Raw genomic sequence first — 13,296 nt, forward strand, 5'->3', positions numbered from 1 at the left:
TTCTCCACCCCTTCCCGATGCCTTGCTTTTTGCATACCATCAGCGGTGTTGATCTACCTCGCTGTTTCAAGTCTTTTGCAGTAATGTCACATGTTTTGCTACCTGCTTGTGGGGGGAAGGGGGAGGGTTTTCAACTTCCTTCTCATCTTTGAGGATTATACCTGAAGCGTCTCCACCCCCATCGTTCTGCTCGGACACTGAGGTCCAGCGCCGAGGGCCTTCTGGCGGTTCCCTCGCTGCGAGAAGCCAAGTTACAGGGAATCAGGCAGAGGGCCTTCTCGGTAGTGGCACCCACCCTGTGGAACACCCTCCCACCAGATGTCAAAGAGAAAAACAACTACCAGACTTTTAGAAGACATCTGAAGGCAGCCCTGTTTAGGGAAGCTTTTAATGTTTAATAGACTATTGTATTTTAATATTCTTTTGGAAGCCACCCAGAGTGGCTGGGGAAACCCAGCCAGATGGGCGGGGTATAAATAATAATAAATTATTATTATTATTATTATTATTATTATTATTATTATTATTATTATTCCTTTAGGATAGTACTTCCTTATGCATTTTATAAGTGTTATACAGGTAGACAGAAGCATGGGATAGTTTTTGTTAATCACTGAAGTCATTTTGTCCAGGAGAGGGGCACAGACACTCTTTTCCTCCTCCCGTAAAGAAAACAAATGTATTGGAACCTTCTGGTACAATTTATTTAGTTCACTTGCATCTCAATGTTTGCTTTAAACAGGGATAGCTGTTATTTATCATTTATTTATAGATCTCATTTTTGCAATCAAGTGCAAGATAAAATAACTATGAAGCTTACTTGAAGTAGAAATATGAGTAATGGTCATGCAGCACTTTTAGATTACACAAACAGATTGAAATTGCATTTTCATATTAACTTTTAGGTAGCTTTTAACTTTTTAGGTGAACTAAAAACAAAAGTTCAGTATGATCTATATTGTTAGTTAAAACGAACATTAAAAATGTGTGTTCATTTTCATCTAGCATAGTATCTTTTGGTTGCTTATTGCAAATGGTCTACCGCCTTCCTTTTCCTAAATAATGATTGCTTATGACAGCTATTTATGGCATTCTTTCCAAGTGTGAATTAAAATTTAAAAACACGCCCAAAAATAACTGAAACAGGATGAGGGAATGGGTTTCCTTTGAAAATGTACACATATTTGAACCTCTAATGTATATTGTGTTCCCCTTTAGGTAAAGCAGATTGGAAAAAGAAGAATAGGTATTTCTGGCAAAACTTCAGAAAGAATCAGAAGGGACTAATGAGGCAGTCTTCAAAAGGTACAGCTTTTTTTTTAGTATTGCTGTGTTTTAATATTTGTTACATTTAGTTCTGAGAGTAGTTTGAATTGTGCCTTAAGCAGGATTTACATACTAAATTGCAATAATTAAACAAGGGTAGACTTAATTATTTGACAGGACTCTTTTGTTCAATGAATTCCACTAGGTTATAAAGGCAGGTTATATACTGCTGCCTGTCAGACCCTGTCCAGTTTAACAGAAGCTGCTTTATCTCTGAGAACTATTCCATACCAAACTAAAGTTCAGCATTCGATGAAGCTGTTTCATAGTGTGGTTGTTCTGTTCTTGGAGCAAAACTTTTTGCATCAAGGAATACAAAAGCAGCCTCCTCCTGATCACCAACTTCTCTTTTTTTGTGTGTGTGAGCGCATGCATTTTTCATAAGTGCAATTTTAGTTATGACACTCTGAGATATAATGTCTGTCTCTGAATCTGCAGTCCTTTGCCAACTTTCCTAGGAGTTTAATGGGACTTACTTCTACGTGGGTATGCACAGGATAGATTAAATCCTTTATCTATTGCATCTGGTCTCTGGTGACCTTCAATTTTAGATTTTAGCCTGATGCATCTTTGGTTAAAAGAACTAATATTAAAGCTATGTTTTAATGTCTACACTTTTTTGCAATCCTACAATTCAGATATATTTGACTTTCATTAAACCTAACTTTAATTATTTCAGTGATGTAGGTGCATTCCCCAACATGCCTTAGATAACACCAATTTTATGCATTTTCCAAGTCTGCTTGAGTCACGTTCTACTGAGACCAGCATTAATAGTTTACCATGAATGTGCCTAATAGTAGGGTTCTTTCACTCCTCTCCACTTGCACTAGGAGGAAGTACACAATGAATTATGGCTTGGAGTTATGTCCTTACCAGGGGTTGTGGCTTGTTTTTGGCTTTTACTGATAGTAGTGTTTTGGGACTGAAACAAACTTGAAGCCCCTGGTTCAAGTCGAGGATTGTGGTTTGTTCCTTCTGTCTGCTATCAAGAAGGCGGATGGGGAAGACTAGCAACATGTGATCAATAAACTGAGGATGGTCTGGTTTCTCTGTATATGTCTGCTATTTGACAGATAAAACCTGGTGAATCTTGAGTTATCTGAAGGCGTTACTAACACAAATTAGCAACTTGAATTACTGTTGGTTAAAATGTGGTGCGCTGATTCTGTTTATGCAAGGTTTTCTGTTTGTGCAAAAGACCTTTTCCCCTCTCCACTCTCTGCCCAACCCAGATATGCTCCAGAACAGGCATAGGCAAACTCAGCCCTCCAGACGTTTTGGGACTACAACTCCCATCATCCTTAGCTAACAGGACCAGTGGTCAGGGATGGTGGGTGATGTAGTCCCAAAACATCTGGAGGGCCGAGTTTGCCTATGCCTGCTACAGAAGGTTGGGGGAAAACCCAAAACAGGTTTAGGAGCGACACAGGTGTACAGGCAGAGTAGTCCTGTTACTCAGCCAAACGTTTTGAACTGACAGAATTGAGTGTATTTCATAGCATCCTCTGGGCCCACTCTCCAATCTTTCTTAACGTTGTAGTGTTGAATTGTAAGCATAGTCACTTAAAGCACTCAGTCCAACACATGCTAAAATTATAGAATTCAAGACAGATGAGATGCCTGTTAGCAGTATATTGCAAATAATATTGCACAGTATCCTTCTTTGTAGAAAGTTTCTTTTTTCAGGTTGGTCTGAATTATGTGTGCATTAGCAGGGTGCTGTCAGAACATCAAAAGCCATTTTTGATGTTAAACAAGTCATATTCCTCACTGGCAATTTTCAAATTATCAGGCTCATGAGCAGATCACCTTTAGCCTGTCAGATATCCCACATTTCACAGCATACTCCTAATCCCGTTTTGTGCTGCTGGATTGGTTCGGTATAAGAGTTGTCCATCTGCCAAATTCTTCCAGGCTCTTTTGAAGATACTGTGGTTGAGAAGCTTCTCTGGTGGTGTTCCTACCGGCAACAGCAACTATAGGACCCCAGAATTGGGCAGGGCGAGGGTGGAGCAGAGCCAATCATGGACCTGATAGATCCAAAGCTTCTCAGTCACCCCCTTGAACAGTTGTACTCACAAAAATACATCATGCAATCATTAAAATACCACTTAAATATTTTAAAATATTAAGCAGATTATAATTGCCTTTAAATAAATGAATGAAACCACAGTTTAAAACAGCAACATTAAAAGTCCAGTCATTCTGCACCCTAAGCATAAAATATAGGACAAATACCATCTTATTCCATCCTTATTTGTTATATTGCCCCTTCAAAGACAGATGTTTCCTAAGATGATAAATGATAGGTTGAAAATATGGCAGATTTGTACAAAGGCTGGTAGGAATCGGTTTGCAATGCAGAAAATCTCTTGACCCAACATACCAGGCTCTGGATTAGCATTTCCTTTGCTGCTCTGTCATTGTCTGTAATGATTTCCAAGTATGATAAATATATTCTAGGACATGCCTTCTTTCTAAGCTCTATTGATTTGAGGAAGCAAAATAGGTCTCTAGAGAGGAATATTTTAGCACTGCTCCTGTCATCAAGCTGTGGGGTGAAACTGGCCATGGCTCTCCTGGCATGGCTGCTGTCCTTGGTCTCTGGCAGTGTTAAGATCATCTTATTTCACAAAACCCAAATAAAAAAATGTTGCCATGTATCTCAGAATTTTGAAGGAGGGAGTTAAGTAGCCCAAATAGCTTGACTAACATAGGAACCAGTTTTTTGAGTTCAGTAGCCTGGGAAGATCATGATTTGGTACACGTTATCTCCCACCCACCCCCCCACCCACCCAATTTTGTTTTGTTTCTAAAGATCTTTATTCTTCCTTTGTGTCTTCAGGTGAGGATGTTGGTTATGTAGCAAGTGAGATCACAATGAGTGACGAGGAGCGGATCCAACTAATGATGATGGTTAAGGAGAAGATGATTACTATTGAGGAAGCGCTTGCAAGGGTATGTGATGAAATACATACTATTCAGCCTTATTATTCCTTGATATGTCAGTTATATCAGTGAAACACTAGAACCTTTTAAATAGGTTGCCATAATTTCTGAGAACGGTACAATGCAGGGGGAATTCTGGCTTGGTGACTTTGTGGATTGGGATAGAAGCAGGGGTTGCTTATACATACACTTACAACACAATTGTTCAGGTTAGCACCATACAATGGAACTGTTATTCTCAAACCTTTTAAAACCACTTACGCTACAATCCTCTAATGAGTTATCTCAGAGTAAGCCCAGTGAACTTAATGGGGCTTACACCTGAGTAGAAATTTATAGGATCGTGCTGTTATTCACAGAACTGCTTATAAGCAACCCCTGCTTACCCACCCATCCTGTCTGACCAGGCCCAGAGATTCCATATGAAAGCAGTTCTGTGAATAACAGTGCGATCCTATACATTTCTACTCAGGTGTAAGCCCCATTAAGTTCACTAGGCTTACTCTGAGTTAACTCATTATAGGATTGTAGCGTAAGTGGTTTTAAAAGGTTTGAGAATAACAGTTCCATTGTATGGTGCTAACCTGAACAATTGTGTGGTAAGTGTATGCATATATGGGTGGGTAAGTAAATTGCATTATAGCTTAACTAAGCATTAAAGCTCAGCCACACACTGATAAGATTGTCAACTCTGCAGTTAAGACTTAATGAGATCATGCTTTGAAGCTAACAATTCAGTTCACACATAACTTACTCTCTATTAACCTTCAGAGGGCTGATTTCTCTCTTTTGTCACTAGAATACTTTACTAAACAACATATTTAATTATAACAGAGCTAAGTAGTATGTATGTATTTGTGTCTGGTTTTTCCCCTGAACTTTTCAGAGCTTTCTTTTAAAAGAAAAGTATTATCATAACAATATGTGATAGAAAGCAGAATAATTGGGGGGGGGGAGAGTTTAAGAAAATGCAATACAGGTTAAACCACATACTTTAGCAAGGTAGAAAACCTTTGGTCTTATTTTCATTTCAGCTTAAGGAATATGAGGCCCAACATCGGCAGTCAGGTAGCATGGAGTCTTCTGAATGGCCTGATAGTCCTTACCCATCTTTTGACGGTTCCTCCAATTGTAATGTGAGTATCAGTCTCTACAATGCAGCTGCATATATTGTTTACATTGACATAAGGCAGTTGAAAGGGAAGCAAGAAGCATGGAGAATGTTTGCCTCAGACATGACGGTTCCTTTCCTCATTGAAAAGGAAAGATCACTCCACTTTTTAAAAAGTTTCAACTCTCTTCAGTTGAATCTCATGGGTGTTGGATATAGTGCTGGTATTCTTTTATCCTTTGTTCAGCACAGACTCATGTCTGTGTTCTGCTTGAGTTGCAGGTTCTCTTCACACAACACCTTTTTTAACCAGATGTTTGCACATATTGCCTCTCAGCCTGTTGTGTGTATCTGCTCTTGTACATAGGGTTTGGTTCTGTGGGTGCAACTGCAAAAGTAAATTTCGAAGCATTTGTGGTGTCATGCCAAAAACAATCTAGCTCATGACATGGCACAAGCTAATGTTTCCATGGATGCCAGGTATCCACTATTCGCATGGATGCAGCCCTAAATTAAGCTGCCATGTCACATTAAACTTCCTCCAGAGTTACGAAATGTAAGCATTTCTGTGTCAAAACTCGTATGTTTCCATCTTCAGATTCCCCCAAAGCCTCACTTTTTCCACGTGAACATTTTGGCTCTTATCCTGTGGCTAGATAGATATGCCTGCTTGTTTGGACTTTTACCCTGCTCTATTGCAAAGTATACATTAAAAGGATTATCTGAGAACATGTCATACTTGATGTACATTACTGTTGAAAATACGGCAATTGACATTAATACCATATACTTTGTTTCTAATGCTTTCCTGTAATAGTGTAGTTCTAAGCTTGTTCTACTCAGAAGTAAGTCCTAGTGTGTTCAGTTCACCTTCAACTCTCACAAATTATTTTAGAACTGCAGCCTAAAATCTTTAAATGGTTTTGTAAACCCAATTCAAAGTGACGCCTTCCCTAACCATGCAATTATTGAGGAAAGCAGTTCTAGCGGACAGCCATCAAACTGTGAAATGTAGCTTTAAAAAACAAAATAAAATAAACTCCAAGACAACAGATTTGCACTGTGTGTGGCTGAGCAGCACAGTTGTTGTTTTTTGCAAAAAGGGGGAAATGCCATTGACATGTGTCATGCTGAAAAGATTTAATTTCTATTGATCTTGCTTCTTTCTGTCATTTACACGTTTTTTATTGGCAAATTGGGATGTTCAGTCCCTTGCCAGGCCAAAATACGAAAACAATTAGCAAAGGACAGGGTGCCACCTCCCCTGTGTCAGCAGAGAAGCTGGCCTCTTGTCACTATACTGTTAATTCTAAGCTCAGTTTGGAGGACTACATTTATTCTATTTCTTTTGAATGTGCCAAGCCAACAGCTGTATTGGCTTTGTGCCAGATACATGCAGATTAACATTTAATCTTCTCATTGTGTGTCCAGTTCATACTTTAGGAAGTATGCATTATTAAAGACTTTACCATTCCAGTCATGTCTTTCCTTTCTGATGTGAAGTTAATGTTTCTGGATCAGGCTTGCATGCTTTCTTCTTTCATCCCCCCCACTCCCATACCTTCCCCCCTAATTTAAAATGCATCCAAATTTCCTTTTGGAAACAAGGACTGCTCTTGTTGGGCCTTTTCCGAGTTTTTAGTTATGGCAAGCAGTTTATAACTTGCAGAGCTAGTCCCTCTCCTAGAATTCTCCATGATTACACTTACAGGTGTGTGTTATCTTCCCAGAGAAGCTGGGATGACTGAGAATGTACCTTAATTACTCTTTTTTTAAAAAAAAGTTACATTACCACTTGAAGTCTTCAAGGGCACACATCACGGAAACACATAATAAGAGTCAATAGAAGGTACCGCTAGCTACTCAGAAACAAGTCCCATTGAGTTCAGTGAGACTTATTCCTAGAGAGGTGCTGTACAGGATTAGTTTCTCTGTTCTTCCCCATCTCTTTGAAACAGCATAATAGCCAGGAAAAGGGTTATAGCTAAGTGGGAGAGTACATGTTTTTGCATGCAGAAGGTCCCAGGCTCAATCCCCAGCATCTCTCTTTTTAGAAAATAATTTTTATTGATTTATCATAAACCTATGCACAAACTAACACATAACCATACAAACAATAATAGAAGCAACAAGCAAAGCATATTCAGTATAAAAAGCAAATTACAGAGATGCAGTATTTTAAGATGTGTCTATATATCCCAATCACAAGGAGCGAATCATGGAAGTAGTACTTATATGACTCCCTATTTCTATCATCAAAAAAATGGAGACCAGTCCATGTCAAAATGGTCTAATTTGGCTTTGCCAAATATCTGACCAGATCTTCAGGTAAAGCATTAGTAAACCATGCCTCCCACATAGGAACATAGAATTACTATGAGTATCTCTTCTTAAAAGATCTCTTGTGGTGGAGCTGAGAAAGTTTTCTCTCTGACAAAGACCTTAGAGAGCCGCTGGCCACTAGCAAATACTGAGCAAGATGGACAAATGTTTTGACTCCATATATGGCAGTGTCATGTGTATTATTCCTTTGGTCTATAAGGACAAAGGAGCAGAGACTACTTATCCTTCACTGTCTGCCCATGGGCCAGGGGGAAAAGTGCCTGCAGCAAAGAGGTTGCACATACCTTCGTATATGTGCAAATAGTACTTTTGTATATCTTTGTGCAACTGTGACTGACTGACTGACTGACTAAATAAATAAATAAAGGCATGTACATGTCCGGACTTGTAAAAAGGCATCTACTTACGAATTTAATGCGTTCCGAACACACATTTGTAAGTCGAAAAAAATTGTAAGTCGAATCCCATAGGAATGCATTGGGAGAAAAAATTCGTAAGTCGAAGCAACCCTATCTAAAGATTCGCAAGTAGAAAAAATCCTATCTAAACCGCATCCAAGATGGCGGACGGAGCTCCATTTGTAAGTAGAAAAATTCATAAGTAGAGTTATTTGTAAGTAGAGGTACCACTGTATATGTGGAAGTTTATATATAGCTTTGAAGTGACTGGGTGGGTCGTTCTCTGGCTAGTTTGACATTTGGCACTGCAGTTCAGAGAACTTTCCCAGCTGTGTGCCAAATTCAAGCCAGGTGTGCTCTGATGGCTAACCCTATATGCGCTAAGGGCATGCTTGATACTGTTCTACTAGCCTATCAGATAGCAATAGAAAAAGAGACACCAATAGGATTTACAGAAATGGGATTTAAAACTTGCTGACATGTTCAAATTGCATCTGGGCAGAGCTAGCCCTAATTGACCTCCAAATCTGAGGACATTGGACAGAATAGCAAGGCGCCATTAATATTTCCTTCATTCTATCTTAGCACATTGCCATATACTTCCTCTCTCATTCCCCACATCTGACAGCTACCTAATTCCTCATTTTATATTCAGTAGAAACTGGGGACTTAACAAGTTCCTTGTGTGGAATATGCTACAGTATTCTGACTGTGAATCAGCCAGCAGGGGATGCTGTAAAAGTAATGAATTCCCTGAACTCTGCTACATCTCATAGTCACATGTCTCTCCCAAATCAAAACCATCCTTATCTTCAAGCTTATGTGTTTAATTGCTTTGCTGGGTAAAAATGGGTCCTTCTTTATCCCAGACACAGACAAAGGTTTTACGGGTGAAACCATTTCTTTGCCACCACAAGTAGGATTTTTCTTTCTGTTGCTTCTAGTGTTTGCTTCATTCATTTTTTTATTGAAAAATATTTTTACAACAGAATCATACTAATTGTATTCATGTGGCCCTCCTCCAATTAAAAAATAATTTATTTGATTGAGGTAGTATAAATTTCTAAGATTAATCTGCACAACTGCATATTTTTTGTTTGTATGTGTGTTGTAGCAGGACTTATCTTAGATAGGGTCTATGCATTAATACATATAACAAAATTCCAGTGGCCAAAAGCAGCAAATGGAGAGGAGGGGGAGTGTTATAATTGTAAAAGTTTTTATAACCTGTAGCCCAGTTCATCTTTACTTTTTAATTATTTAATTTTACCAATAAATAGACCGGGGGGGGGGTCTTCTTGTTGTTGTTGTGAATTCAATTTGCATGACATATTTGCTATATGTTAATTTGGGTATCTGAAGAAGTGTGCATGCACACGAAAGCTCATACCAATGACAAACTTAGTTGGTCTCTAAGGTGCTACGGGACGCAGGTGGCGCTGTGGGTTAAACCAGAAGGTCAGCGGTTCGAATCCCTGCAACAGTGTGAGCTCCCGTTGCTCGGTCCCAGCTCTTGTCAACCTAGCAGTTTGAAAGCACATCAAAGTACAAGAAGTTAAATAGGTACCACTCCAAGCAGGAAGGTAAACGGCGTTTCCTGTGCTGCTCTGGTTCGCCAGATAGATAGATAGCTATAGGCTTCCAAAACTCGCCTTCCACATCACAACAAGCAGTTCTGGACAGGGTTATATGCTATTTTTGTCTTTCCTTTTACATGTGAATGTGGACTAGATAGACCTTTGGTTTCATTAAAGAGTTGCTCTTACGTTCTCATAAATTTTAAATTTTGATCAATGTATTTTTTTGAGTTACTGCTTTTTATATTACAAAAAAGTAAAGAATTTATATAAGAGTAGCAAACTCTGTGTACATTTTAAGTCCCTAGAATTAAGAAAGAACTTGTTCCCCTGTAGTGAGATACAGCATTTCCTTCCATCAAGTTACACCCATTGTTTAGTGCTTTTTAAATAACTGAAAACTCTGTGATTGTTTAACCATTTTGAAGCATGCCTCAGCAATTATTTCAATGTTGAGGTGGACCTAATGGGAAGAAACGAGAATTATAATTTTTTCCATCTTGAATGTATGACAGGAACTTTCTATTAATTTTCCCCAGGCAGTTCATCATTGGTTAATGTGCAATGTGCTTCTCACTAAAGTGGCCTTGGAGCATTTTTGTGGTTTTTCCATAATTAATGCCATGCCTCATATGCCCACTTTTACTGCATTCATTAGTTGACTTCAGTGGATTGACACCCAGCATAGAATTATTGCAAAGACTTCATTAATGCTATGTGGATGTAATTTTCCATGCTGGAGAAAGTTTATGTGTCAGTTGGGTTTGCTTTAAGGTAATTAACCCACCAATATCAGTGGCTTTACTTGTGTGACACACCCTATTGTGTTAGCAAACCATTGGTTTTAAACCAGGGGTAGGGAATCTTTTTCAACCCAAGGGTCACATTCCCTTGTGAGCAACTTTTTAGAGGCCTCATGCAAAAGGGTGGGCAGGGCCAGAGACAAAAAAAGGGGGCAGAACCAATGAATATGAGCCTTACAGTTTGCTATATTCCAGCCTTGCAAAAAAGTCAGAAGTGTACGCACAGCCTCCTCCATCAGGCAAGCAAGAGACATTAACACAAATCAGGGACATCTTCAATCCGTCAAAAGCGCTTGAGCAAGGCACAGAATGCATTGAAAGATTTTAGCAGTCTCACAATACAACATTTTGAAACAAATCATTATAGCAGTAATAAAAATTAAGCAAACAAAAAGAGCCATCCTGCCTTGCAAACCAGCTTGCTGTCACACTTAAAAACTAGCACTAATTTAAAAAAAAATCCAGTCAAGAAAACCCACCAGAAGATTATGATGGTCTTTGCTTATCTCCTAAAAATAGAATCATAGGTGCTAGGCATATCTCTCTGGGATGAAGTGTTCCAGAGACTTACCACTCATCTGATCTCTGCAGATGAGACTCCCAGGATATGTGATGATCTAAGACTTGGGTACTGTGTGAACAGACAGGTTAGTGCAAGAGAAAGCAGTTCTTCAAATACCTGATTCCTGGCCATAGTAGTCACTTAGGTTTGTTCACCCTAAACTGCTTAGGACTTTTCATAGCCTGTGTTTCAAGTTATATTCTGTGGTTTTTAAAATCAGCAGGAGAAGAAAGTCATGTGTTCTAAGGAAATAAAACTTTCACATTTAATTTAACATATTTTGGTTTTTTAAATAAATATGTGGGAGGTTTTTCCCTTAGTGCTTTCGTCTCCTCTTGTAGTGGTGGGAATAGTGTTTGATGGGTGGGTTACTCTGCCTTCTCCTTCTCCTCCCCCATTTTTCTTTTACTGAAATTCCATTGACAATAATTAAGAAACAGGGGCCAGCAAGAGGTCAATAAGTCTCTGCCAGTGAAACCAGGGATTGTTTCCCATGTACAACACACTCTATTCCGCCTCCCCCCCCCCCCCAGCTTTGCCCTTGTGGCAAATATAACTCTGATGACTTCTGCCTTTCTTGTAAGTTGTGCAACTAGTGAGGAACCGAGGGTGGGGAGGGAGATGATTTATGTCAGCGAAAGACCAGCCAGTTGATTGTGTTTTTATTGTTCCCTGCTTCTCTTCACTTACCGAGTAGTGGTTAGGAAAGCCAATTTTATATCTGGTACTGTAACTCCCGACAACAGGCGTTTTGCGGCAAGGTTAGGATTCCTGCATAGTTCTTTTGAGGGAGAAATGCTTAAGCCTAAATTTTGAGGTTACACAACTGAGAAAGGGCAGTACTCAAGGGAGGATTATTCAGAACACAGTGTTAGGTCTCCTAAATGCCAACCCTGTTAGGTCATCAAGCCTGTGGCTCAGTATTCATAGGATGTGCTTCCCATCTTGCAAAGTGATTGGGGGGGGATGGAAGCGAGGGCTCCTATAGCTATATTTAACTATGGGTGTTTCCAGATAGGGCTTAATATTGCAAATGGGATATTCAGATGCCGCAGACATTGGCAATACTTTGTTCTGACATCGGATTTTCCATGAAAATGGTGGATGTGCATTAAATGAGAGGGAGATACAGGCTGGCATCTTGACACTGCTAACATCCTGTGGGTGCTGTGAAAACCTACAATAACACACCCATCTGGAAGCACACAGTTTTCATGTTAAAATTCCTGTTTTTTTTTATTTAAAAATTTTATACAGTAGGCCCACAGCTAACGTAGGTTATGTTCCGGGGATCATGCCTAAAGCCAAAATCGCTTGTAGTCAAAAGCCATTGGGTTCAATGGCAGGTATGATTGCCAGAGTTGGTACCCCTAGTGGAGATGGGCCACTACGCTAACACTCAAGAGCTTCAGCATGGGCCAGAAGAAGCTAGAAATAATACACAATACAATACAATACAATACAATACAATACAATACAATAGGAGCCAATAAATTGCTTCACAGGAAGTATTTGTCATCACAGAGCCAATTACTTTGGCATAGAACAGCAAGCCAGATAATATAGGAGGATGCACTTGAACAATCATAGGTCTTCATGTGCAGCATAGTAAGGCAAACCTGCTCCACTTTATTTAAATACAGTGCCATAACTGAGGCACTTCATGATGCTCTAACACTGTGCTCTAGGACTGAACTCCTGGAATATGAAATGTCTGAAAGTTTGGCACTTACCTGTATGTGTATGTACAGATGAAGCAAAGTAAACAATAGTACTCTTCTTCTTCTTTTGAAACTTTGTCTAACAACTTATTTTATGTAAGAACAAATCTAATAGTTACAGATTTGATTGTGATGCAGATGGAAATCAAGCCTGACCTAGGAAAGCATCTCTGTGAAATTTTAGGGTTGCCATATGCCCTCTTTTTACAGGACATGTCCTCTTTTTCATGGGTAGAGTCGTCATAGCGATCCATAGTTAGAAGTAGAAGTCGGCAAATGTGTCCTCCTTTTTGCTCCTCGAGATATGGCAACCCTAAACTTGGTGTGTACTTTCCTGGAATTAACTTTATTTACTTGATATATTTGACAAAGTCAGCAAGCAAAACCACAATCACAGAAAATAAGATCCATAAATGCAAACAAATCTTAGCTTTTGTGTTAGTAAAGTTATGCTTCTTTGGATTGCAAAACATGTAACTCTGAAAATTATTTGAAGTGAGCTT

The 13,296-nt window shown here is 39.2% G+C and overlaps 1 protein-coding gene across 4 annotated transcripts in view; it reads left to right on the plus strand.

Annotated features, from left to right (window-relative positions):
* Positions 1–13,296, plus strand: part of SASH1 (SAM and SH3 domain containing 1) — a 534,239-nt gene that overhangs the window by 479,885 nt on the left and 41,058 nt on the right. For all 4 annotated transcript variants that reach the window (XM_035108796.2, XM_035108791.2, XM_035108795.2 and 1 more), the window contains exons 6-8: positions 1,219–1,305; positions 4,175–4,287; positions 5,313–5,414. In XM_035108796.2, the coding sequence (XP_034964687.2) occupies positions 1,219–1,305; positions 4,175–4,287; positions 5,313–5,414 (302 nt within the window). The remainder of the gene's footprint in view (positions 1–1,218; positions 1,306–4,174; positions 4,288–5,312; positions 5,415–13,296) is intronic.

This window comes from Zootoca vivipara, chromosome 3 (assembly GCF_963506605.1).
Source record: "Zootoca vivipara chromosome 3, rZooViv1.1, whole genome shotgun sequence".
Classification (NCBI taxonomy): domain Eukaryota; kingdom Metazoa; phylum Chordata; class Lepidosauria; order Squamata; family Lacertidae; genus Zootoca; species Zootoca vivipara.